The following is a 27,774-nucleotide window of genomic DNA, read 5'->3' on the forward strand; positions in this document are numbered from 1 at the left end:
ATAACTCAAGTTATTTTATTAAAAGTAATAAATTTTAATTTCAATTTTTAACAAATTAAATATTAAATGATATAATTAAAAATAAAAACAAAGAAAAAAAAAATATAGAGAAGGATTTAAAAACATAACAATTGTTAGCGAAAAAATAACTTGAATTTGTTTGCAAAGAAATACCCCTTCCCTATAAATATTTGTAATTTTAATAAAAATAAGTGAAATGTTAGCCCTCCTAACCCTGGTTATGAGATCGAGATAAATTAAGAGAAGAAAAATGAAAAAAAAGCATGAAATCCTATTTTTTTAAAAAACCAAATGTTGAATTATGAGAAAAAAAAGTAAAAATAAAAAAAATTAATGTCAACCCTTAGTTAGCCTATAAAACCCATGTCTTAGGCTATTTGACTAGAAACATCAAACATAAAAAAAACCAGTAAGACAAATTCTTAACAAATTAAATATTAAAAATAAAAAAAAATCAATCACATAAAAGGATTCAAAATAAAAAAACAAAAATAATTAAAAGCAAAAAATAAATTAAATCCACTCGAGTTAACTTGTCTACCATATTGCTCAAATCACAAGATCAAGATAATTATGTAAAAAAAACCATTAAACCTATATTTTTTTTTAAATTTACTTCAAGTCTTGACTTATATTAACCAAAATTCAAGTCTCTATGAATCTATTTTAAAGGAGGAACTAAAAGCCGGATTATTTCATTTAAATAAAATATTGAATAAAGATTAAATATTGTATTATTTAGTATGATAGAGTAATTCATCTTATAACTAATAACTAATAAAACGAAGAATATCATTTTGATGTTTCCTTTTCTGTTACGTATGAATTGGAAATAATTTTTGATAAATTAGTTTCCAACATAAATAGATTTGTCCCTCAACTATCAATTTTATTGATTGGGTCCTTCATCTGTATACCTCTCCGCAATCAGATCCTTTTGTTTAAAGTAATTGAAGGCAGTATTGAACAACGATGCACCTTCTGGCGAAAGCATGTCTTTTCAAACTAAACTTGCCTTTTCTTTATTCACGAAATTCAATTTTCAATTTCATTTGGTGCCAAACGTTCGTATATGATTTTTGAAAAGAACATAAACAAGACAGTAATTGTTACTGTGATCAATGCATCTTCTGGATGAAAGAGTAACAGAGAGGTAAAATCATGCAGTTAAGGGCATGCTTACTCTGGCATTGATCATTTACCCTAAATCAGTAGCTGCCTCAAATAAGCAAATCTCCTTTCTTCGGACCAATTTCTTACGAGGCACCTTTAGCAGGCAATGACAAGATAAAGGGGAGAAAAGGGAATATATAGACTGTTGCAAAGACTCCAGTGAATGAGGCAAGAATAATAGGAGGGAAGAAAAATGCAGATTATATTTGCCCATGAATTTATATACAGTATACACCAACAAAACTTGAGGACAGCCAATTTAGCTATGTACTGTTATTTGATTGGCTCTACCCTCCACCACCTGGGGAACTTGGATGAAAAGTTTTAAGCACTACCTTCTAGCAAGCATTTGAGATTCTGAAGCCCCTCGGCGGAAATGCTTCGCCTGACTCTTGCCCTCTGTACTACCACTGGTGGCGGTGGGTCTGAGTGAAAGCTAACAATTACAACTGTCAAGTTGTCAGTTGCTCCCCGTTTTAATGCTTCCCCTACCATTTCTCTGCAGCATCGCTTCAAATCATTGTGCTCTTGAAGTCTCTTCCGAACAAAATCTACTGCATTTTGATTTGAATATACATCCCATACTCCATCACTTCCGATTATCAAGAACTCATCTTCCTTGGTCAGTGTAACCAATTTAAGTTCTGGTTCAGCAATTAAGGGCCCACTTCTGTCACCCTTTTTCTTCATTCCTTCAAGGTGCCAGTCACCTAATGCACGGGTAACAGCTAACTGACCATTTAGATAACCATCGTCGATGAATCCACCCAAGGACTCAATTCTTGTCCTTTCTTTCACGCAGCAAGGTCTATGATCCTCTGACATTTCCTTCGCTGCTCCACCCCGTGATAATACTGCCCGACAATCACCAGCATTTGCCACTAGTAATGACCTGTCCAAGAAAGACATTTTTTTATGACAACGCACTTTGTGAGAAGACATAACAGAATGTCAATATATGATAAAACTAATGGATTGGAGCAATTCCTGACAACGCAAGATCTTAGGTGACATGGCAGATCTTTTTGATTGGTCAGAAAGCTACAATTGGTTCATCATTAACCTTAATGACTATAGCACATTCAGGAATGTTAACCCAGGACAGCATGGCCTTGGAAGTGACAGATGGAATAAACAAACGGGATGCAAGGGGCTAGAAAGTCCTAAATAAACCATAGGAAGCAGATGGCTGACTACAGAAAAACGAAAAGAAGCTGCTACCTCCCAAATATCATTGCAGTAAGTGCAGTAGTGCCAGAAGAACGGCTTGACTCAAGGGAGCATGACTTTTCAAATGCAGCATCAATCTCAATGAATGATCTTGTAACCACTTTCTCAAGTTTTACAGGGAAATCGGCATCCTCAACAATGACTCTTGGTAAATGCTCGCGTACAAAATGTGCTGCAGTCTTTCCTCCATGCCCATCAAATACCTGTTTTCCAAAGTATATTTAATTCTTAAAATAAGGAAGAAAAATTTCCACTTCCTATTACTTGTATATGCTTGTTGGCTTTGTTTTTATAAAGTATTTATGCAATGCAATTACATCGTATCTGTTTCCAGATGAGCAAAGTTCAAATGAGAGAGCTATTCTTGGTGTCAGATGAGCACAGGTTTCTAGTATGCTGATTGAAAACATGGAAGTTTCAGATTTTCAAGTTTAAAGTGATGATCAGATTTATTTAAAGTGGTAAGCTCCGATTCAATTTTAGACTAATACTTTCTAGAACCTTCACACTTGCTATCATAATCATAAGTGATATGCTATCAAGGTACACTATGGTGCAGTTAATCTCATAAGCGAAAGAAGCCTATATCCTAAAATATTGCTACCCGATGAACTGGAAGACCAAAAGCTTTGATTTTTCCATAAGGGAACAGAAAGCTAAAAATACAGTATTGATTAGAACCAAAACGACACAAAAACATAAAATTCATTAGCAGCTGAAATAGCAGATGAACAACAGAACAGGAAAATAACTTACACCATAGAAAGAAATAGCATGCTCGCTTAGTAAACTGTAACCAAACTTCTTAGCCAAGTCACTAATGCAAATGTGCGTATCTTCCATATAAGGCCGACCACCAATATCAGACCACTCTCCTGAGCGAAGGGTGGGAAAAAAATCTGTTAACAGATTCTGTTTCCTTTCTGTGACCACTCTATCCTCACAAATGCTTTCCAACTGAATGAGCCACCACAAACAAACAAAACTAAAAATGAGACAGCAGAAGAACAAATAGTGATAAAGATTAATATTCCATCAGAGGCTGTAACAACAATGATATGTGAATCTGGCCAATATAAGTATGCACTATTGCAAACTAACAGTGAGGGGAAAATAAATGGATAAGAACCAAGTAAATAAGCAATAAAAAAACGAGAATATAGACATAGAAAGGTATTAAATGATTGATAATTAAGAATAGAGAAGGGCTCCTGCATACAGTTTACAAGATATATTATAAATAAAAGTTAAATCAGGGTTACTATGACAAATTGACAACCATTACTGTTCTTTAATTAGTACCGAAGTCATTGGAGAAAATGGAAGCACAAACTCTCACCCACCCACACACACACTCTATCTATCCATCTATTTCTCCATGACAACCACGAGTCCAAGAAGAACATCGACCAAGTCAAGGGAATATAATTGAAGTGAATTATTTACCACAGAAAGCAGTACCACCATGCTGATGGTGTGCAAAAAGGTAAATTAATACAAAAGAAAAGTCATAGTACTGTAACCACCTAATTGATGTACCAAACAATAAATTATTCAAGGCAGAGATATTAAGCTGGGAAAAAAAAGTTACATCCACATATATATCTCCAATGCCCACCAAACACATGAGCCAGCAACAATTTCATAATTACACAACCAGCTAAATGTCTGAAACTTTTTAGAGCAAGGAAAAAGAAATCAGAAAGCAATTATGGATCATCAATAACTTCATAAGTTTCAGAAAAAGAAAACAATACAAGTTCCTCGACAAACATCAATTTAAACAAAGCAGTAATGAACAGAAAGCAATAAACTCAATTCTAACGACGACGACGACGGCAAAAAGAAGCAAGATTCAGAACACAAATATGGACAAACAAAAACAGAAAAGACCCAACTTGGGAAACCAAAGAAATTTGAGAAAGAAAAGAAATCTTACAGGATAAGAGTTGGCGACACTGATCCCGCCACTAGAACTAATCAAAGAAGAGTCTTGATCAAAATTCTCCATCTGGGTTTGCAAGAGGTCACCATGCAAAGGCTAAGATTGAATCTTGTTGCTATTGCTGTTATTGCAACCACTATTATTGTCAATTGGGTTCTACATTTCTTGCTTTGCATCCTTTACACACATGGTTGTTGTCAATATTATTATTATTGTTATTATGTTGGTGACAGAAAAAAGAAAACAAGAAGACTTATTTTAAGTCTTTAGCAACTAGTTGTTGTCTTTGTGGGAATCCAAAGAAGCAACAACATGAGCCAAAAAAAAAAAAACACAGAGGAAGACACAAGGAGAGGGAGAATCAAAGAGAAGAACTTGGAAAACAGAGAGAAGGGGGGGGGGGGTGGAAGATTCTGTGGAATATCTCTATCGTGATGATGGTGAAAATAAAATGAAGGACTTGTAGATGCCTTGGTGGAGGGAGGGTGAGAGAAAGAGAATATAAATAAGAGCTGTTAAATTCCAGATTTTTCTAAGAAAGAGTGGCTGAAAATCAGTTGCTGAAGCTGTTCTTGTTTCTGTTGTTCTTATGGGCATACTGGATGCATAAAATAAGTTTTGGGTATTGTGATGTTTTTTTTTTTTTTAAATATTATTTTTAATATTAAAAACTTAAAAACAAAAAAAAAAAACTTTTTAAATTGCTTTTGTTATAGTATGATGTTTTGATTAAATATAAATATACAATCATTAATAAGGAAAAGGGATTTTTGTTGTTGAAAAAGTAAAAAAGGAGAGCAAGGATTTTAGGGGTTTGAATACAATGCATTTAATTGAACAAAAAGAAGAAGAAGCAATTTTACAAATATATGGAAGGACTATTATGGCATGATTGCTAATATTGTCAAAGCTTGAATGGGTCGTTGATAAATTAAGATCATGGTATTTTATAATATTAATATGAGGGAATTGGTCAAATATATATCATTTTTATTCTTTGGAGTGTAGACTTTAGAATACAATTTTAATTTATTTTCAAGTTTCAACAACCTAGTTTGTTATTAATCCATGATGATCGATATTTTAAATTAAGATCATGGTATTTTATAATATTAGTAGGGCCTTTGTGTACGAGGGATTTGGTAGGGAGAATTTTTAGGTAAAGTTTATTGAAAAGAAAAAGATTTGGCCTTTGTGACATGAATTCATCTGGGTTCTGGAATTATGATGGAAATCCAATAATTCAATGTGCCTCCGATGTTCAGCATTGGATAAATGATGGCCCAAATCATTTGAAATGAAATCCCATTTCATTTCTCGAAAGTTCATGGAACCATAATATTTGGTTTTTTTTTTTTTTTTTTTGACATTGCGATAATTTTTACTCTTCAAGTTATTTTTTATTTTAAAAAATAGTAAATTAATATTTATTTACATATTTTTAAATGATTTTAATATGTTAATATTAAAAATAGAAAACATTATATAAAAAAAATATATTTCAATTAAAAAAATATTTTAAAAAAAAATCAATACACCACATTATTAAACACACTCAAAATGAAAAAAATAACTTATTTTAATGGCCTACAAGATTTTTTTTAGTTGCGATAGTTCACAAATTAATTTTGAAAAAAAATTACTTTGATCATGATATAATTTAGTTGTTTTTAAACTTATAGTTCATGTTTTTTTAAAAATTACAATTTACATTCTTGCGTAAGTAGAAAATAAACTAAATTATAGGATATAAACTGTTCCGTGCGCAACAAAATTTAAGATATAAATTATAATTTTTTAAAATACATAGAATAAATATAAAAATGACTAAACTATAAAATAATCAAGTTAATTTCTCTTATTTTTATCTATTGTGCTGTCCTTTTTTTATATAAAAAAAAATAGAAGAAGAAAACCCCTTCGATCACCTGTTGAAAGCATCCATCAAAGATGATGCAATGGGACAATTTCACCCTTACATAACATGGAAATAGACTCTTGTGGGATTTACTTGCATCCTTCTCAGTCAGACTGAAAAGGCCATCATTATTCGTTCTTAAGAGCTACATAAAGGTTGTTTAATGATTGCAACGAAGCTACTAAATGTCTTATGGTCAACTCTCTGGAGATCTCAACATCTTCATCCCCTTCACATGTCAATTCTCCATGCCTAATGGGGATTGGTTTATATATTCATTTAATTGCTAGAAAGAACATAAAATGAGATGCCAGGAGAACTGGTTTTCATTGGCTAGTGTGTGAGCTCGAAGATACTTGATCAATCGTGGGAAGATGATGGAAGACAATGACTTCAGATTTATTTCCCTTTTGCTCTTTCTACAAAAGGTAGCGGTGGCTCGCACCATTTTCTCTTCTATAAAATATATGTTTTTCCAAGTTAGAAGGGCCCTTGCGATCAATGCCAAGAGAGTTCACGTCCTCAGGCGACCTTGCTCGTCTTTCTTTGCAGTATAAAAATCTTTCTTTCAAGGAAAGTGCAGCCCCAATGGCTCACAATTCTTCCCATCGAGGAAAGTAGGATGTTGTTTTCAATGTGTTTGCTAAAAAGAATGCAAGAGGGATTGCTCCTCTTGTGTGGTTTAGAATCGAGCATTACCAAATATGTTAGGTTATGATAATCATGAACCTTTTCTCGCACTTTTCACTGGTCAAAGACACAAAATAAATAAATAAATAAATAAGATGAAGCCGCTTTCATTAGTCTTATGATTTTGCTGACAAAGGAATCATCTTGGCTGCTTCGGATATGACCTAGGAAGGTCTTAGCCTTACAATATGATCCATTCAACGATGAATTAGTGCTTTTAGCATCAGCATTTGGAATCTTCTCCCTTTTAAATCCACCAATCTGTTTGCTTTAAAGATATGCCTTGCAAGTTTGAAAGCAATAAATCAAGCATTTTAAAAAAAATAAAAAATAAAAAAATGACTGTCCAATTAGATAGTGCAGACCCGCAATCTGGCTCAACTCCCGGTTTGAAACGGGCAGGTCAGATCCGAGTCAATGATTAGTGCTTTTAGCATCAGCATTTGGCATCTTCTCCCTTTTAAATCCACCAATCTGTTTGCTTTAAAGATATGCCTTGCAAGTTTGAAAGCAATAAATCAAGCATTTTTTAAAAAATAAAAAATGACTGTCAAATTAGATAGTGCAGACCCGTAATCTGGCTCAACTCCTGGTTTGAAACGGGCAGGTCAGCTCCGAGTTATCTGAGTTAATGCACCGTTCCATCACCTCGAAGCTTCCACTTGGGTCCCAAGCCCACGTTACTGAGCTCAGCGTAAAGTGAGCAGGGATGAACGAGGCTTATAAAGTAAGGATATGTTTTCTTTTCTTTCGATGTGGGATTTCATTCACTCCTCAATCAGGTGGTCTATGCTTGACTCTCATCTTATTTTACATCAAATCACAGGTGAGATGGGGGGAATCTGTCAAAGAAAACACTGCACTGAAAATAAAAACGAATAAGATATTGAACCCAAATCGCATTGATTGTGACAAGCATTGTGCTTAGGGGATTATTAGACTTTGGAAAGGATGTCAAGTTCGTGGCTCTAATCAAAAGACAAACAATGGACCATGGTTACGTCTTTGTTGGAGAATGCCAATATAAATTTACAAAGAGTTAAAAGATAAGAGAAAGAAGAAGGGCCTAGATGGATGGATTGCGTTTCAATTATGTTTTTAAAAATTCTTGATTTTTTTATGAATATTTTTGAATCGTTTTGATGTATTAAAATTAAAAATAAATTTTAAAAAATAAAAAAAATATTTAATTTATTTTTAAATAAAAATATTTTAAAAAACAACTTTTACAATTCCGTGAAATTTATGTCGTGTGATGGCCACAAACAGAAAGCAAGAATCTTGTGAGCTCACGGTATAGGAATTAATTCTACAAGCAAAAGGCATGGATGGCTAGAAACACAGAGGATGGATTTGAAGCCCTCTAGACTACAAATGAGATTCCACTCTTTCTGCGGGAAAATGCCAAAACTTTAAAGTAAATAAGAGATAAACTTTGTTTAGATCTACAAAAACCTTAATTCCTTTTAAGATAATCATAAAGCATGTCTTGACGCTGTGGAGGCCCTCGCTATTTACGGTCAAAGACAAAAAAAAATGAAGCCATTTTCATTAGATTATGATTTGATTGACGGAGGAATCTTTTTTGCTTGACTGGTACGTGTCCGATCTTCCATTTTCTTGCACTGACAGCTGATGTGCCATGCTCATTTTGGATGTCTGTACAGTGGCTGTGAGCCATTAATTGGGTCGGTCACCTCTTACGTCATTGCACTCGCATTTGGCAACTTGTCGTGTCTGCGGCCTTTTAAACCTTTTTCAAACCCGGCTCGGGATGGAACCGGCCAAAGAATTGGGCCCAAATCATACTGGTTGATTTAGACTAGCTCGAATCAACTTGAAAAAATTTAAAATTCATCTATATATATAAATATAGGTTATAAATAATAAAACTTAAAAGATTATTTTAAAATAATATTTAACTCATATTTAAAAAACATAATTTTTTTTCAAATCTTTCAATATAAAATATTTTTCTAGTATTTTATATAATGAATTTTTAAATAAAATTAATAATTAACTGAAAAATTAAATGAAACAACAGCCAAGATGATTACAAATAAAAAAGTGATAGTTCAGTTAGGACCAGCTCATCAGGCCATGCAGATCCAGATGGCACCGGCCCGTAGTCCTTCCACTGTCAGGAGCGGAAGGTGATCGCTGCTCTGTGAGACCAGCCTCACGCTGTGCCCTTCGACTCTAGGAGCCAAGACACCCAGGTCTTCACTAGGATGCCTCGGCTCAACTCCTAGCTTGGAACGGGCGGGCCAGATAAGAGCCAAACTGAACCCGACCTAACGAGCATGGCCAACGTTCCATCACTTTAGAGCCTCCACTAGGATTACAAGCCCACGTGACAGAGCTCAGCTGGTAAGCATGTGTCAGGGTTAGGTATATATGCTTTATATATTTTTCCTTTCTTTCCGATGTGGGATGTTCCTTAGGGGAAAAGCTTGAATGAGCAAAAATCTTGGCATAAAAAGTAACAGATTGAGGAAGGAGAGGGTTCATCCACTTTCTGGAGAATCTTTGCACTAGGTAAACAAGAAAAGAGAAATTACATCATGAAATCACTACCTAAGTCAAGGCATAGTTTTTTTTTTTCTTTCTTTTCAACGTTGGACAAGTAGAAGTGGTGAAAGGATTCCGTAAAATTGAAAGATGATTTGATTAATTAAATCAATGGCAGCGAAAGTTAAAATCAAGAACCTTGATGGATGTAGAACCATTGCTTTAAAAACAACTCAAAATAGCTCTAAAGCAAAAGTTAAAATTCAAGAACTTTGATTAATTTAATATGTTTATCTATTTTTTTATCATTTAATTAAATAAAAATTAAAAAATATGATCGAGTAGATATTTCATCTTTTAAGATTAAATATCTTAATCTAAATCTGTTATGATTATTTATTTATTAAAACACATAACTCTTCGTTTATTTAATTATTTACGTGCATACATGTTTTGAATGGCATATGAAATTTTTTTATTTATAAAAATACATTGAGAAACTTGTATATAAAAGATAAAAATATTTATTCACGGAAAAGCACAAGTTACATAACTAGCGATAACCATAAAACATGTCATGGTGGCACTCACTGTATATGGTCAAAGACAAAAAAAGGAAGCCATTTTTCATTAGATTATGGTTTGATTGACAAAGGAATCTTTTTTGGCTGACTGGTACGCCTCCTATCTCAAGCAGCAGTCCCTTTTCTTCCACTGACAGCTGATGTGCTCATTTGGGTGGTTGGTAAAAATCAAAAACTTAATCTGAACCATGAATCGGCTCACCTTAATACGTCATTGCTTAAAAGCAAATTAAGAAGAATGATGATAAAAAGTGATGGTTCAATTAGGACCAGCCCATCAGGCCATGCGGATCCAGATGACACCGGCCCGTAATCCTTCCACTGCCAGGAGAGGGAGGTGATCGCTGCTATGTGAAGCCAACCTCACGCTGTGCCCTCCAACTCTAGGAGCCATGACACCCAAGTCTTCACTAGGATGCCTTGGGTCAACTCTTGGCTTGGAACGGGCGGGCTAGTTAATAGCCGAACCGAACCCGACCTTATGAGCATAGTTAACGTCCCATCACATTAAAGCCCCTACTCAGGTTACAAGTCCGCGTTACCGAGCTCAGCTGGTAAGCTTCTGTCAGAGCTTGTTTTATAAAGAGCAAATATTGTTCCTTTCTTTCCGATGTGGGATGTCCCTCTCTTACGTTTTCCTTAAGGAAGCTTGAATGAGCAAAATCTTGGCATAAAAAGTAACAGATTAAGGAAGGAGAGGATTCTCCACTTTCGATGGAGAATCTTGCACTATGTAAACAAGAAGAGAAATTACATCATGAAATCACTACCCAAGTCAAGGCATAATTTCTTTTTTCTTTTCAACGTTGGACAGGTAGAAATGGTGAAAGGGTTGCATAAAATTGAAACATGATTGATTAACGAATTAATAGCAACAAACTAAAATAAAAAATCATGAACTTCGTGGCTGTAGAACCATGCTTAAAAAACAACTCAAAGTAGCTCTAGCGCTTTAATGTGTAATAACAAACAAAAAGTACAGATCTTGCAAGCACATATCTCAACTGCAAACGTAAGAAAGTAACCATGTCTTTATCAGAAGTGACACAGGCCAATCTTTCAGGAAAAAAAGAAGGAAGAACACAGATGAGTAATAGAAATTGATGGTTTTATTGTTCAAAAAAGGATAAAATACAGAATCCTATCTGTTTGTTGATGAAATAGCTAGTCCTCTTCCTGCCAATTACTGCCCAAGACCAACACCACTCTTTTCTGAATTCCTCTGATTTTAGGATTTTTTCTGGCCTTTTTTTTTTCAGACACTTATCTCCATATATTCCCACTGAAATCACAGGCAACAGAGGTGATTGGCAATCTATGTCGCCAGGGAGTTGGAAGAATTTCATGAGCCCAAGTTACCGCACCATTCAATGCTCACTGTTATCCAAATCTTTCAACCAACAGTAGGGACTCCATCACAAGAGGCTCAACTGTGAATTCATTCTAGGGGAAAGAGATTTTTCTGGCACTTCAATTACAAATTCATTGCTCCCACAAAGAGGTGCACTATAAGCTATCCATCGGACAAAATATACGAAGAGCCTAACAAAACCCTGGGGAAAAAAATAAAAGGAAATCCAAAGCAAATCACCAAATAAACCTTTGGTTAGGAGGATGTAGCCGCGGAGAAATCAGTAACTAACAACACAGAAGCCATAGAGAGAGGTGACGCCCTTTCCCTTTTTACAACTCTCAAGATCCTCGCGGCTAGAGTTTTTGGTTTAGGAAGATAAAAAAAAACTGAGAAAAATAGTTGCAGATTAGATATAGCAACTTCTGCTGTTACAAATTGGGGGGAAAAATTTTATTAGATGCCAGCAGTGTCTACTATCTAGCCACCATCAAATGATCGTCACCATCAAAAGCTCTATAAAAAGAGAATTTCAAGAAAACAGGACACCCTTGCATGTGCCTGAGCAGTCTTTCATCACCTGTCATGTAATATGCAGCTTGCTAAAATCTTCGATTTACTCAATAACTCGTGTGGATGAAGCAACAAATTCCAATACTATTGATAAACAGTAGCAGTGGTATCTCCGACAATCATCATTTAATTAAAAACATGAAAATGAATGGGAAAAAAAGAATCTCAGTGTCCATTTGCTGTCAAACTATGCTGTTCAAAACTCCAGGAGTTGCCTCTTACATAAGAGATAACCCTAAAACCAATATGGCTGTAACACCAGCATGAACAAAAAAAAATGGAAGTTCAACCTCACATTCCTGTGAAGGCCTTCTTCCCACCAGCAGCAGAGCCAGCGGGAATCACTTTCAATACATTAAATCTAACAGTCTTGGACAGTGGCCTGAAATGGTAAGAGAGGCAAATATTATGAATTGAAGGCCAATTGAATATACAATAACAGCTAAATCACATTCAAGATAAATGATATAAAATAAAACTTTGGGTGGTCAACATTTAACCTGCATTGTCCGATGATGACATGATCGCCTTCCTTCACACGGAAGCATGGGGATACGTGTGCTGGAATATTTGAATGCCTCTTCTCATATCTATGGGGAACAAATAATAATTAAATTATAATGGTGTGATAATATGCACTGAAAAACACCAGAACTAAAATTGGACTAGACCTTTGGTATTTCTTGACCCAGTGAAGATAGTTCCGCCTAACAATAATTGTCCTCACCATCTTGGCACTATGACAAGTTCCAGCTAAGATACGACCTCGAATAGAAACAGTGCCAGTGAAGGGGCATTTTTTATCAATATAAATTCCTGTCAGAAGTAAACATATGGGAGTACAACGTCAGCAAATTTCACATTCTACAAAAATATCATGTGAAGGAGAAATTACATGAAAGTGGAGCAAACATATGAATCAAGTTGCAAACGAAGAACTTGGCATAAAAAACAAGTATGGATAGAAACACAAGCATGGAGACAAATCAACAGCATTTAAAGAGATCATGTCCATGGCACTCGACATGTGTGATTATGTAATAACTATTTAAATTCCATATCATCATCGACAAGGTTCTAATTCCTCCATATCACACATTGATTTGTAACAAAGCAAGTTAATACATAAACGAAATATATTAGTATTTACAACCCTATGATCATAGAACACATCTTGGTTACTTGACTCCATTATCCATTAAAATCAGTGCATTCAACTAGAATAAAATATACAAAGCTCAATAGAATTACAAACATAGAAAGCATCATAAGAATAACACAACTATAAAAGACAAACCTTCAATGGCTTCTCTGGGAGTCTTGAAACTCAATCCAATACTCTTCCAGAATCTGTTTCCACCTTTTCCAGGCCTCTTTCCTTTCCCAGATTTCTTCGAACTGCCAAAAACACACAAAAACAAATCAAAAAACACAAAACAGCAAAAACCCACATCAAATAAAAAGACCCCAAAACAGAAAGTTCGCCTCCTTTTTCTGTTCTAATACATTACCTGAGAAACACTTTGGGTTGTTTCAAAAATGCCTTTTCAGTCTGCAACACAGAAATACAGAAACCATAATGAGAGCTCATAATAAGATCTAAGACTAAATTTTTTTGAAGTAGAAGCAGTGAATAGAAAGAGAGTGTGTTGCGAGAACCTGCTCAGCCATGATTTACAGCTGTTTGTGTTCTCTACAAGGACTTGAAACAGCAGGAGGCAAAAGATACAAAAGAGAGAGCCTTTTGCTGAAATGAAGCTTTAAACCCTATTTTGCTTGCCGATATGTAGTAATAGTTTTTTATTAAATAAATGGGCCTTGGTGGTCCTTTTCATTGGGAAGAGACTAATCTACCTTACCGTTAATGTTTTAAAGATATAAAAAGATATAATTTTTAAAAAAAGCCTCGGTGGTCATTTTCAATAACTTTTTTTTATATAAATTATTTTTATTTAATTATATAATAAAAATAATTACTTATAAAATTAAGATTTAATCTAAATATATATATTTATTTGAGATAATTATCCTAATAAAAAACAAACAAAAATCAATTATGCAATCTATTTCTCAACTAATTAAATATCGAAAGATAAAATAAAAAAATAAATTAAAAACAATTAAAAAAAGAAAAAGCATATTTGATCGGTGTGTAAACTCATCAAAAATATGAATTAGGTAACTCAGGATAGCATACAAAACTTGTGAACTAGGTTATGGACTCTGCTAAGATTATAATTTTTTTTAAAAAAAATTATTTTTTTATTTAACTATATAATAATAAAAATAAACGATTGTGAAATCAAACGGTAACACAATACTAGGATTTTTTTTTAACATCAATTGTGAAACTGAATCCTCAATTAACCTAATATCTCAAGGTGAAATAAAAAAAACTAATTAAAAAAATAGTTAAACTTCTCATATTCATGAACTAAGTCAACGAGTTAAGCCTGTGAATAAGTACATGGACTTTATAAATTTTAATAAAATAATTTTTTTCTAAGACTATTTTTTTTAATTATATAAGAAAAAATAGACGATAAACAAATCAAGTTTAATTAAAAAAGCATCCCATCAAACTTGTAAACCAAAACAAACTTGATTACCATGGAAAACTCACAAATCACATTAACCTCATAGAAAGATAAAATAAAAAAAATTAGAAAGCCAAATTCCTAATCATACTAATATTAAAAGATAAACTTGACATAAAAAATAATAAGAAAAATTCAAAAACAATAACAAAAAAGGAAAAAAAAAATATAACACCATGGATCACCAATGTAATCTATAGCGCAATGTGTGTGGGTGAACAATGATTTTCTTATACCCTTTAATTTTTATTACTTTATAAAATTTAATAAATAATTTTTTCCTGAAAGTATTTTTTTAATTATATGAGAAAAAATAAACAATAAAAAAATCAAGTTCAATTAAAAAAAAACCCCATCAAACTTGTAAACTAAAGCAAACTTAATTACCATGGGAAACTCGCAAATCACGTTAACCTTTATAAAAAGATAAAATAAAAAATAAATAAATTATAAAGTCAAATTATTAACCATACTAATATTAAAAAATAAAATTGACAAAAGAAATCATAAGAAAAATTCAAAAACAATAACAAAAAAAAAAGAAGAAGAAGAAAGATAACACTATGGATTATCATTGTAATCCACAACACAATGTGTGTGTGGGTAAACAATGATTTTCCTATGTCTTTTAATTTATGTTACTTTATAAAGTTTAATACATGACTTTTCTTAAAAACTATATTTTTTTAACTATATGAGAAAAAAAATAGACTATAAAAAAAAATCAATTTCAATATTAAAAAAAAAAAATCCACTAAACTCGTAAATTAGGGCAACCTGGGTTACCTTGATAAACAAGCAAACCAAGCTAACCTCATATAAAGAAAAATTTAAAAGAAAAAAATTACAAAACTAAATTCTTAATCATCATATTTTAAAAAATAGAATCGACAAAAACAAATTTTAAAAGAAATAAAAAAAAAAATTAAAAAAAAAAAAAAAAACACACCATGGATTACTATTGTAATCTACAAGGTAAAATGTCAAAAAATCATATTAATCCAAAAGTTTATGCTGTTAAATGAGGTCCTAAAATATGATTTATATTATTTTCTAACACCCCAAAGTAAAAATCATTTGAGTTTAAAATTTGTACAAACTCACATTATATTGTGTTTAATTTTTTATGAAATAGAATAAAAGTGGTGAGATTTGAACTTGTAACCACTTGATCAACAAGACTTTGATATCATGTTACATAATCATATTAATCTAAAATTTAACTGTTTAGTGAGGATCAATGATATAATTTTATATTATTCTCTTGCACAATGAGTGTGGATGAACAGTGGTTTTCCCATCCTTTATTTTTTGTTATTTTATAAAGTTTAATAATATAATTTTCTTTAAAACCAGGACAACCTGGATTACTTTGACAAACTCGTAAACTAAGTTAATCTCATAGGAAAAAAAAAAAAAAAATTACAAAACTAAATTCTCAACCATTTCAATATTAAAAAATAAAATCGACAAAAATCATTTTTTAAACAATCATAACAAAAAAAAAAAAACAAAAAAGAAAAAAAGAAAAAACTACAATGTTCTATGAAAACAACTACAATGCTTTCCCCCTATATTTTAGTTTTTGTTAATTTTATTTAGGCATTTTATAATGGTAATTTCAAGTCAGCATTGTTAGATTACAGAAGAAATTTGAAGATCCTAATCCTACTGTAAAAGAGGAAGAGTGTTGAGCTTTGAAATAAAATCTAAGAGAATTAGCTTCTTGAAAAAAGACCTGTAAAATTTTATCTTTTTATTTCAAATTTATCTTTTTATCTTTTTTGATTATTTTAAGAACTAAAATAAAAAATAAAATTTTAAAAAAATATATAATTTCTAAACAAAAAAAAAACATTTTAAAAATTAACCAAATCAACAATACTAAACAAGCTCTTGGACCTTGTGAAGAAAGTGGTCAAGGAAACAATCTTCAATTTCAGGATAAATGTCATGTTAGTGATTGGATTATAGCTTAAACACAAATGCTAATAGCACAAACCATGTTCTAATATAATGATAGGATTTAGCAATTGATGCCCATCTTTGAAGTCCCTTGTCTTGGTTTTCCTCCCGGATGCAAGATCATCAAACCTTGCATTCTAACAGGACACTTGCAAAACCTGGTAGCTAAACTAGTTTTTTACATTTTCCCATCATTGCAACATATTCCAAGTCCACCGTCTGGTGAAAGCATCCACCGGAAATTTTAACTTCTAGCTTTCCCTCTAGATCCTGAGCAAGAAACAACACATGGAAAATGAAAGTAACAATGATAATACATGCACAGCCCCTACTCTCTCGCCTTTGAAAGCCATCCACAGAGCTCACATGAATGTCCATAAACGTCACATGGATGCAGAGGGAAGAAATTTAGTAAAATATAAACTGATAGCGCTGAATAATTACTTTCTGAATAGTAATGTCATATCAAACCTTCCCAGCAATCACATACCAGAGCAAACGAGTAAAAACCAAACATATGGTGATGAAGTATTGAAAAATAGTTGAAGCTAATTTGCCTAAATAGGACTCCGAAGTATACAAAGCCGTAATGTTACAGTATGGAAACCAAGCATTTCATCTCAACTCATTGCCTATTAACTTGAGAAAATGACCAACCATCATTGACATGTTGCACTAAATTGAAAAGATAAGACCAACCGCCATTAACCGATAGAAGAAACACATGATTCTTTAGCTGTCTGAGATCATAATCACAAGTTCAGTTCTTGAATCCTTTGTCCACAGATAAATCACTCGGTCTGCACCAGCAAATAAGATCAATAAAATATATAATAATAAAGTTTCCAGAATGAAAAATGTAAATTTAATTCCATCATTTTGATTTCAGTAATGACCAAAGAAAAACTTTAAAGAATGGTGAAATTCTCAGCAGAATATTTGCCATATATTGAACAACACAAAGAGATCCTGATATAAGAAGCCAAATGCTTAGGTGGTGGTAGACAAAGCATTGGCAGAAACTTTTCCACAATGCTTAACGTTGCATACTTATTTATTATATATAGATCTTGTGCAATAAATTCTACCCATCCTCTGAGGCTGCTTGGAGCTTTCCAAAAATATAACAAATTCTACTCATTTTTCTCACATTTTACAAAAAAAACTTGATATTCTAGGAATGCAACAAAGGGAAACGGAACAATAACCAGAGACTCATAACAGATTGTTACCGAATTGTCCCTAAATTCATTGAACTCATCGAGGCAAATCTATACTCATTGGATAATAACTTCTTACTGTATCTCAAAAACTTATATTTACTGTTAATTTTAATACAGCTGAAGGATGAAATGGCTGCACAGAAAAGAAAAGAAATGAAATTCCTTAAACATGCCAGACCTTTTGGCGTTTTGAATTTGGAGGGCTTGGTTCCGTATCATGGCGACGAGATGTTCCAATGCCAGAGTTTTCAGCCTGCAAATATGCCACTGGTTAGCCTTGTAGTTCTGATGTTTTTATGCACACATCAATTTAGCTTGACATACTTACAACATCATGCCAACACCTTCACGATTCATTTGATTGACTAAAGCAAGAAATCCAGAATAGAAAGGGACATGAGATAAGTATCCATTGAAAGATAACTGAAAATGCTACTTACATGGTTTGAAGAATCTTGAGGCCTCTGATTCCCAGAGTTCTGTGCTTCTCCAGGAGATATGGCACTAGGTTCTGCACCTCCACTTTGAGTTATGAGGGGCATGATCTCACGAAGCAAATTAGACAGAAATATCCCCTCATCAGTAGCTCTTGGTTCTGCTTCTGCAGTAGTAGTAGATTGCCCTGCAGTCTCAGGGACAGAACTAGTAGTTGTTCCTCGTGAGCTGGCATCCTCCATATGGATATCACCCGGTAAGATGGTCCTCAGAAGCTGCAAAATATTGTCAGGGATATGTCGTTCAGAATCCTGGTTGTTTTGGGCCCCACTAGCTGACAGAATGTTGATACTTATACTGCGAGAAATAGAAGGCTCTTGTCTCAAGTTTGGTGGCAATGATCCTGGAAGAACAGCAAGGTTGGTCAACTAGTATAGAACAGCTGATTAAGCTCATATCTTCTCATACAGTCATATCATCAACTCCTAAAGCAAGATACAGCGAGCAACCATCAAAACTTTGACTACTAGACACAATATTAACTTCAATTGAATTTCTACATTGGAAGCCTGCAACGATATGTTCTCAAACGTCCCAATCAAATCTTTACAAAATAAACATATGGAAGAAAACTCAGGACACTTTTGAAAAAGGAGAATACAACAAAAACATTATTTTCCTTATTTTTTAGGGTGAAGGTGGGGATGGGGTGCTCTTGTTGACTGGTGCTAGTAAGAATCCACTTCAGCATCCTAAAGGAAAGCCTTTCATAATGTACTTAAATGGTACAATAACAATAAATACAACTCAGAAAACAGCATTGAGAAATTGGCTGCATGGCAGGTAAGTTTTGCTGCAAATTGGAATCCAAATGCGTGGATCAGAATAATCAAAGAAGGGTGTGTATGTGTTATAGTAGTAAGCATGATACTTTTACTATGAGATTCTAAGAAAGAAAGATATATGTGGAATGTTCAAAAAGAGCATTATATGTGGAAATCGCCCTTCCTCCCTCGCTCATGCAGGATTGAAATGATTATTGAAGACTCAAAAGAATGTAGGGGCAAAACAAATAACACAAAAAAGCATAAGCCATAGGGGACTGGCAAATATATCAACCACTATTAACAGCAGCACAAGTAAAGCCACTGATTGACACACATGCATTCATGAGAAAGATGAACCAAAACATCCCCTTTCAAGCCTCCTGAGCTTGCACTGGAAAAGATGTCCACAACTACAAACTTAAGACTTTTCCATGAGCCAAGTAATCCTCAAAACTTCATTGAACTGCAGTATTGTCACATTACCATCTCTTGTGTGTTGTTCAAAGTTTTGCTGCTGCAAAGCAGGTTCAGGAGTTGGCAGCTGCTCAGTTTGGACCTCAGCAGTGTGATATTCACCAGATGCTTGAGATCCCTGTCCACTATTCCCATGCCCAGAAGCTACATTTTGAAATCTTCCAAGAAGAGGATAGTATAGACCTATAGAATTACCAGATGAATCAGAAGGAAGGCGGCCAAATGTGCCAGGAACAGCTGCAACCACCGTTCTAAGAGGCACCACTCGTACAGCCTCTCCAGCAAAAGATGAACCCTCCGAGAGCCTTGAACTTGTTTGACTACTAGGATTTTCACCACCAGAACTGGTTGGTGGGTTTCTCTGCCCAGCGGTTTGCTGTGTCTGACCATGATCCTCACGATTATTGTTGGGGGTAGCTGTTGATGAACCTTGGGTAAAATAAGAATTGTTATAAGGAGATTCACACATCAGAAATACCATACATGTTAATTATTCCAGACATCAAATTTGAAGAAAACCTCTTCGTATTTGTATATCAATTCGCCTTGGAAGAAACCCGGTACCGACACCATTAGTCAAACCAGATCCAGGCTGCATAGATCCTACAGGGACAGCACCAAAGCTTGTCCCTGGTTGAAAAGGAAGGGGCTGCATGCATATGAGTGATCAGCAGAGAAACATAATTAAAGCAAAATGAAAAGATGAAAAACAAGAGGAATTTGTAAGGATGTCTGGATTATGACCTGAACCATGAGAGGATTAGGACCAGATTGATTGATAAAAACAGCAGGGCCCGCATTAACCACAGCTTCAGACTGTAAATAAACAAACCACAATGACACATACAGCTTGGGAGATGTCATGCATGAAAGGTTCCATAAATGCGAAATTGGAGATAATCTTACCGGTGCTTGACCTAGTCGTAATGTCATGCTTGTACGTCCAAGTTCGAGAAGAAGGGCACCTAAATTATGAAGTTGGACTCCAGTTCTCAATGCACTAGATTGAGTTGTGTGTCGCGCTGCAGTATCAGTAATATGTGCTTGATTCTCTAGTTGTCTTGCAAGTTGCTGCCAACATACAGAACAAACAGGGAGGGAGAACCAATGCATTTAAGTTTTAGTTCTGAGAATAAATAAAAGAAAGGTAAATGTTGAAATATTTCAAGGTTAAAAGAATCAAACTCTCTTAAAATTATAAAATGTTAAATAAAACAAAGAAACATAATAAAAAGATGACCACTTCCCATGGCCACAAGCAACTAAATTCACTGGTAAAAAATGGGATATACTGTTGGCTGCCCAAAAAATAAAGCAAGACTAAAGTGAAGATAATAGAGAACATATGAAGTAGATAGAATGCTTTTAAATAACACACAAGTAAGCATTCTCCAACTTGTTCGGTGAGTAACTGTCTACTAGACAGCATCACTTCTGCCAAGGATGCAGGTGTTGGAAGTCTTTCTTGTCCAGTTCCTGATAGTGATGTGGAATTAGAATCTATTTGCTCCATCCTGTGTGCAGCATCTGCTTGAGCAATGTTTTCCCATCCTCTGCCTGTCAATGAAGAGAATTGAAATCCAATGGCCAAATCAGCCACATTGAAGCAAATGACATTTATTAACCATTGAGAAATTTGCAAAAAACAGATACTGACCGATGGCATCAAATTCTCGCCTCAAATTGCTCAGATATTGGGACAGAGTTGTCAGAGAATCAGGAATCACCTACAAGTACAAAAAAAAATAATCCTAATACTTAAGACTGCAAAAAGATATGCAGGCCAAAGAATCCATGTTGTAGAAAGAAAGTAGAGGGTGGAGAAGAAGAGGACTCCTAACTTACAGGAGGATTCAGAGACCCCAAGGAAACTGCTGTCGGAAGCCCAAAAACATTCTGTGATCTGTCAGACTGACCCCTGGTGCCAGTTTGTTCAGATTGCAGTTGGCTTGCATCCATTGTGCCACCAGCAGCTGATGTTCTTCGCGAACCACGCTCCTTAAAGATCCATCCCAGTCACAAAGAGCAAGACCCAAAACATAAATGAGCATTTACAGGTATGAAAAAGCATTAAGGTCCATCTTTCTAATTTGACAAAATATGAATAGCTTGATGTCTCAAAACGTGTTTAACGTCTAAGGTCAAATAAAAACTTAAAAGAGAAAACTTCCAGATACAAAAATACCGGACTACAAAGACAATTTGTTTGTTTGCCTCTATGAGTAAGAAAAGAGGGAAGAAATCTCCATCCTTACCAACAATAGATTTTCAAAAGTATAACAATAAAGTAATTAGTTTTAGAGGTTGGAATTTAAATATTTACCACATCGACCCCTTCACTGACACCTCCGATATTTGAAAATCCAAAAGATCCAAGAACAGCAGAAACAATCTGCTCCAGAGAATCGATTAGGTGATAATTATAAAACAATTAAATTATCGGTATGAAAATCTAAAATTGCTATATTCAAAATCTAGTTGTAGCCGCACCCTACTGATTTCTGGAGGAACTGCATCCCCTTGATCAGGCACACTAAAAGTTTCTATTACAACACTGGGAGCCACCTGACCAGTGTGATGGCTTGAACCTGAAGCAGGATCACTGGCTGCAACATTGACATGTAGGAGTTACTCCATGGATAATTTTACTAGCACATGAAAGATAATGTTAAAAAAAAGGGAAAGAAAAAAAGAAAGAAATAAAGGTATATAATTCCATTTCAGAAAGCTCAGATTATGACATAAACAGAGCAGTATTGCTACAACAATTACTAAGCTCCTATAGATGTCAAAGAGACTCAATTGTTATTTTTAGCGGTTTCTCTTTAAATCATTAGAAGCACCTATAAAAATATAAGCATTAAATAGAACACCACCACTTGCTTTTCGATTAATCATATGGCAATATTGAGCACTTAATGAAATTAATTACCAAGGATAATCATATAGTCCCATTAGAAATGAAGGCGTGAAAATAATTTAAAGTGCACAGGAGCATTAAATAAGAGACAACAGAACACCACCACTTGCTTTTCCGATTAATCAAATGGCAATATTGAGCACTTAATGAAATTAATTACCAAGGATAATCTGTTATATCCAGAGTCCCATTAGTCCAAACAAATGTCATATTCGACAGAAAGGATGAATTTTGTATCCAGTTGCTTCTCACAGATGAACTAATAATGTGTATCAATCCCTCTGGGGGGAGGGGGGGTTCTTTCTATACTATACCAACCTTTTCGTGAAAATAATTTAAAGTGCACAGGAAACCATACTCTAGCTGAAGTAATGTGTATCAACCCCTCTGTGTGGGTTAACAAAATCCATTATGCCTATGGCCATTAATTACCATGTGCAGTAATTTTTTGTTTTTCAATATTTACAGGCTGTGGGGCATCTACAGCACCCTTTAGACCACCACAACTAGTCCTCCACAGCTTTGGATAAACTTGAATTAGTATCCTTTTTTGAGATGAACCTAGTACAGTTGAAGAAGAAGCAAATGTTAAGGCGAGCCAAACCTGAATGATTGGATAAGCCCTCAGATGGTATAGGTTGCCTAACTACCAGGTGCAAGGTGTGACCATCTTCGACATCTAACATGCGTTAAGCAAATAAACCAAACAAACAATATAATAAGACAATAGTGCTAATGAGTAAAAAAAGTACAGGGATGTGAAAATATTCCTTAGGTAGCAAATCAAGAAATTTAACAAAGGATGGTTTTTGGTTCCTAGTTCAATCAATGAATATCCCGATACATACAGGACCTAATGTTTGCCAATTTGTTCTGGAAAAGTAAAATACTAACTAGTTCATACCATATATGTTTTGATTCAAATACTTCACCCACATTTAAAGTTTCTTTCTAGCAAAAATGCACCATTGCAACAAGCACTTGCCAGAAACCACCAGAAAACAATTTACTTCAGAAAAAAGAATTGCAGATGTCGGCTTATTTCAAATATGTACATGTGTTTTTGGTTATGCTTGGGTGTGATACAATCAATTGAAATGTGACACAATTGTCTATTCTCCACCTGATAAGCTGTCCAAAGTCATTCATTCACCTAGAAGTATGCTAAAGATGAACCGATGAAGAGACTTGTGCAGTCACATGCATCTACAGCACATACCTTCAAACCTCTCTTTTGTCAAGGTTTTTTCCCCTTTTATGTCCATACCTAGTATTTCAGACTTACAATTCAGTGTTGCCGAGGGAAAACATGAAACTGTTTAGCATTGCAGGATGAATCTCATGGACATGGAGCACTAGCATGTGAGCTCACTTGGAATTTACACTTCAGCATTACCGAAATCAGCAATGAGGAACAAAAATGCAACACTATCCAACCACAATTGAACATTTGACCCGCCAATGCACAACTCCAAGATGTCCCAAAATAACTCTTTTGCATCAATATTGTGTTAATGAGCTCTTTTCTACTTTTCTGCCTAGCTTTACAGTTTAACAATAGAAATAAATGTGTCAATGGTTCACTACTTAGGTAATAACTTCATCAAAACCATTAAAAGAAATTTGAAGTGGGCTTCTAGCTATCTCCTCACTTTGGGTACACTATCTTTTTTGTTAAATATTGTCCTTTAGAGTTGCCCTTGAGCATTAAGAAAAAAGGATACGGTAGGCAGAGAGTAGTTGGTCATCTTTTAAGACTTTTCCACGACATATTAGACGTTGTTGTTCTGATAGCACGCCAGTGACAGAAGCAATCTGTTCTTTTAAAGCAGGGACTGGCATCTGCATGGATATTCAAGAAATGGGAAAGCATGATGAAATTAATGGCTTCCACAAACAAAAATTCATGCACAAGTTATCAACTAGCAAATCCCTACTCACAATATAAGCATAAAGACCCTATTAAGATCATAATGCAGGATGTACTCTTACAATTACGAATTCAGTGGCAACAAAGAATGTTTCAACAGTTTTATATGAATAAATGACACAAGGAAATAGTGGATCTTCTGTAATTGCTTTCTGTCCAGTTTCTCATGAGATCTGCTTCTCAGTATTATCTGCACAAATATTCGGTAAAATGTGGGACAATCGGATAATGCTCCACAGATGTTTACCTAAGAGCTTGATGAAGAGATGTTCTTGAGAAGGAAAATAAGTTGGATGCTAGAGAGTGTAGCCTTTGTGTCATCTGTATGTAACTAGTTAGATAAAAAAGGCACATTGGATCACTTATAAGGACTAGAAATTCTCTGACCATGCTGGTGAAGAGGTTTTACTTGTAATTGTTAAGACCACTTAATTTCCTCTTCTTTCTACTCTTTTTAAGATTCAGATTCTAGTAACTCTATGTCTCTCACCACAATGACAGAAATATGCTCAAAGCGCAGTTTAGAGCTCTTGAAAAAGGAGGCAAAAAAAAACATAAAAACAGGAAGAAAAAAAACTATCCTTATATATATACCCCCCTAATAACTGGCTTTGGGATGTATTTGAACTCATTGATCATCTAAAGTATTATAGCAAGTTTACAAAACATACACACTGCAATGACATGAGCCATGGTTCAGTGGGAGCCAAAAAATACCTGTTTATCCACTCTCAAAGTATAGGTTTGAGAATCCAATGTTTTTATTTTTATTTCAATGTTTGTTTCAGAACCCTCTGCCTCACCAGCTCCATGAATTTTATCAGCAATATTACTTCCCATTCTCCTCGGACGAATGGATACCTACAACCAAGAAAGGAAAAGAAACAAATGAAGGAAATTAGGTTTGGGAGTTGCTAGGATGAGGCAACTGCATGCTTGTCCATAAACCAGATAAGTCACAGTATTATATTGGTATGATAGACACGTTTCCTCAGGAAACAGTAAGTCAATGAGTGCCCTAATGCCAACAAAAAGGGGTGTCGGTTCCCTTCATTGTGGTCATAATACATCATTGTTTCGAGAGAGAGTGAAGAACAAATAAAAAAAATCAGCAAGCAGACCACTCTCACATATAGGTAAATCTCAGCATCCACCACCATATAGACATATTGCCCATAGCGATATGTACTTCAAGGCAATTTGAAACATTGTTTCTTTTCCCTTTTTTATTTATCTCTTCTCTTCTCTTCATTTTCTTTTTCGTTCCTTTTCTTTTCCTTTATTTTTGCGTGTTATATGAGACAGTTAGAAAAATCTCCAGACTTGCAAAACACATAATCATGGTAACGGTAATGAACAACATGACAAATCCTGCAGCCAACTACCATGGACCACATTGATCTGATTGTTGGTATTCTTTCCATTTTTTGCTGATTTGGTAGGATATTGCTCACTAGACGAAGATGGCGATTGCTCAACAGTCCCCTGCTAGATATTGATATTTTATGATGTCATAGAAGAAAAGCATAACATCATGTTCTCAATTGATAGGTTATATGATATGTCTTTGGTGTGTTATATTATGTCTACAGCGGTCAAGACTGTGCTTTCCCAACTCCTCCCCTGCCTTCTCTAATTAAATGGGAAAACTCATAAGGATCATCAAACGCATAAGGATCATCAAATGGAACATTTTTTTGTTACCAGGAGCAGAAAACAAGTGCCAAGATGTCATGTGTATATCTGTATGCACGCCCACATTGCATTTTGCTCCACATCGAAATCAACTTCGGACCATAAATCTCAGGATCAAATCCATGATGCTATATAATGTAGAAATCAAGCTCCAAGAAGTAATGTCTCCAGTCCCAAGTGACATTACTGGCATATTTATAAGCCATATTCCGCTTCACATAGTGAAATTCAATGTAAACTCTAAATTAGAAGAATTCAAAATCCAAGCTTCTACCATCAAAACAGCTCACCTAGAATTGGGGCCTACCCCCGATTCAAAACTAATCAGTAGACAGGGAAAATCAAAGAGTAAATTCAAAGAAAAAAGTAAACTACTGCACAAATTCAAGACATTTACATTGACCAACAGATTGAGAACACAGATAGTGATTTTTTACCACATCCATGCACCCAGAGAGGGCGCCTTCATCCCTAAATATCACTAAACACCAAGAATTGACAATCTTCACCTCCACCATTCACACTTCAATCAACATAAATCAATTAAGTTGGAGCTTGATCAAGTTGCCACATCCCAATAAGCAACCTTTCCCTTAACTCAAATGCAAACAATCAAAATCCCATTCCCCATTTATCTCTCACTCTCTAGGGTTTACCGAATCTTGATCAAACAAAAAAAGCTCAAGACTTTCAATTTCTGGGTCCTAACCAGTCATCAAAAGCATGCAAACCCACCCATCAAGTTCCGAAATTGACAACCCAATTCACACAATTAAGAAAATCGATAAAAGACAGTAGACAACATAACAAAGGAGTCAGTAAGTTACCTGAGATAAAAAGAAAGAAAATCTGGTTTGATAAGAGAGGGAGAGGGAGAGATAGATAGAAATGACAGAGAGAGATGCCGTGTCTGCGTGCTATCTCTCTGTGTATTTTGGAGCTGACACCTGAATTTATATTACACAAAGATCAAAAACTCTCTCTCTCTCTTCCCTGTCAACTATAGTGTTGTGGCCAATGTAGGACGAGGTTTGCAAAAATTATTCAGGTTTTTCTCCTCTCTACTTTTTTTTTTTTTATCTCTCTTTTAGTGGCGCGGTGGGCTTTTTACTTTTTACTGTTGGTAAATTGGTTGGTAGCAACCACATAAGCACAAATTATTACTGTCTGACAATGTGGTAAATTTTTTTATTGCGTTTAAAAAAACACATTCGACTTATTCTAAAACAAAACCCTTCTAGACTAAGAAAAAATAATAATTAACAATAAAATTAAGATCACAATTAAATTCCATAAATACCATGTTATCAATAAACATATACTTAAAAATAAAATATAAAATTTAATATGTTTTAATAAATTGAATTCGATTTAATATATTTAATTTTTAAACCGACTTGATCTAAACAAAACAGTAAAAACATACTTCAGTGTTTATATTAATAATAGAGAATGAGTTCTTCACAGCAGTATTGCTTTTAACTATCCTACATTTTTAATGTAGAAATTGATGAATCATATTATCAAATTTTTATTTTTTGTGGTTGGCTTCAAATACAAGCTTTTGTTTTGCAATATGATTGTAATTATTTTTCAAATAATTTTTCGTGTTAAAATACATATCAATGATTTTTTTTAGTTTTTAAAAATTATTTTAACATTAACACATCAAAATGATTTGAAAACGCTAAAAATACATTAATTCAAAGTTA

The 27,774-nt window shown here is 34.3% G+C and overlaps 3 protein-coding genes across 8 annotated transcripts; all 3 read right to left on the reverse strand.

The window, feature by feature from the left end:
* Positions 1-1,374: 1,374 nt before the first annotated feature.
* On the reverse strand, positions 1,375-4,971 carry LOC118034300 (probable protein phosphatase 2C 27). 2 transcript variants are annotated; one of them, XM_035039542.2, is made up of 4 exons: positions 4,364-4,971; positions 3,181-3,381; positions 2,416-2,627; positions 1,375-2,086 (listed from the first exon to the last, which is right to left on the reverse strand). In XM_035039542.2, exons 1-4 carry the CDS (start codon positions 4,433-4,435, stop codon positions 1,519-1,521), a joined length of 1,053 nt encoding a protein of 350 aa, XP_034895433.1. In that variant the 5' UTR covers positions 4,436-4,971; the 3' UTR covers positions 1,375-1,518. The 2 variants fall into 2 exon arrangements, with proteins under 2 accessions (XP_034895433.1, XP_034895435.1); XM_035039544.2 differs by lacking the exon at positions 4,364-4,971 and adding an exon at positions 3,727-4,329.
* A 7,089-nt stretch (positions 4,972-12,060) lies between these two features.
* Positions 12,061-13,790, reverse strand: LOC118034299 (small ribosomal subunit protein uS17). Its single transcript, XM_035039541.2, has 6 exons — positions 13,656-13,790; positions 13,508-13,548; positions 13,294-13,394; positions 12,668-12,812; positions 12,497-12,586; positions 12,061-12,378 (listed from the first exon to the last, which is right to left on the reverse strand). Exons 1-6 carry the CDS (start codon positions 13,665-13,667, stop codon positions 12,288-12,290), a joined length of 480 nt encoding a protein of 159 aa, XP_034895432.1. The 5' UTR covers positions 13,668-13,790; the 3' UTR covers positions 12,061-12,287.
* A 3,175-nt stretch (positions 13,791-16,965) lies between these two features.
* LOC118034297 (ubiquitin-like domain-containing protein CIP73) lies at positions 16,966-27,118 on the reverse strand. Of its 5 annotated transcripts, XM_035039539.2 has the most exons (17): positions 26,890-27,116; positions 26,072-26,274; positions 25,085-25,228; positions 24,162-24,279; positions 23,042-23,116; positions 22,008-22,123; positions 21,841-21,909; positions 21,363-21,515; positions 21,175-21,244; positions 20,896-21,074; positions 20,424-20,588; positions 20,262-20,333; positions 20,037-20,166; positions 19,527-19,946; positions 18,222-18,619; positions 17,960-18,034; positions 16,966-17,358 (listed from the first exon to the last, which is right to left on the reverse strand). In XM_035039539.2, the coding sequence occupies exons 3-17, from the start codon at positions 25,205-25,207 to the stop codon at positions 17,350-17,352; spliced, it is 2,172 nt and encodes a 723-aa protein (XP_034895430.1). In that variant the 5' UTR covers positions 25,208-25,228; positions 26,072-26,274; positions 26,890-27,116; the 3' UTR covers positions 16,966-17,349. The 5 variants fall into 5 exon arrangements, with proteins under 5 accessions (XP_034895430.1, XP_034895431.1, XP_034895429.1 ...); XM_035039540.2 differs by lacking the exon at positions 26,072-26,274 and having other exon boundaries at positions 19,713-19,946; positions 26,890-27,118; XM_035039538.2 differs by lacking the exon at positions 26,072-26,274 and having other exon boundaries at positions 26,890-27,115.
* Between the last annotated feature and the right edge of the window lie 656 nt (positions 27,119-27,774).

The sequence above is a fragment of the Populus alba genome, chromosome 18 (genome assembly GCF_005239225.2).
Source record: "Populus alba chromosome 18, ASM523922v2, whole genome shotgun sequence".
Classification (NCBI taxonomy): domain Eukaryota; kingdom Viridiplantae; phylum Streptophyta; class Magnoliopsida; order Malpighiales; family Salicaceae; genus Populus; species Populus alba.

Excerpts from the sequence above, each read along its gene's own strand:
- LOC118034300 (XM_035039542.2), bottom strand. The coding sequence starts at position 4,435 with ATGGAGAATTTTGATCAAGACTCTTCTTTGATTAGTTCTAGTGGCGGG. Across the intron at positions 3,382-4,363 it reads GTGTCGCCAACTCTTATCCT|TTGGAAAGCATTTGTGAGGA; the intron begins GTAAGATTTCTT and ends TGGCTCATTCAG. Across the intron at positions 2,087-2,415 it reads ACTGCAATGATATTTGGGAG|GTCATTACTAGTGGCAAATG; the intron begins GTAGCAGCTTCT and ends TTTCTTGGACAG.
- LOC118034299 (XM_035039541.2), bottom strand. Across the intron at positions 13,395-13,507 it reads CAACCCAAAGTGTTTCTCAG|TTCGAAGAAATCTGGGAAAG; the intron begins GTAATGTATTAG and ends TGTTTTTGGCAG. Across the intron at positions 12,587-12,667 it reads TGGGTCAAGAAATACCAAAG|ATATGAGAAGAGGCATTCAA; the intron begins GTCTAGTCCAAT and ends TGTTCCCCATAG.
- LOC118034297 (XM_035039539.2), bottom strand. The coding sequence starts at position 25,207 with ATGGGAAGTAATATTGCTGATAAAATTCATGGAGCTGGTGAGGCAGAG. Across the intron at positions 21,245-21,362 it reads TGGGGTCTCTGAATCCTCCT|GTGATTCCTGATTCTCTGAC; the intron begins GTAAGTTAGGAG and ends TTGTACTTGTAG. Across the intron at positions 20,589-20,895 it reads AAGTTGGAGAATGCTTACTT|CAACTTGCAAGACAACTAGA; the intron begins GTGTGTTATTTA and ends GTATGTTGGCAG.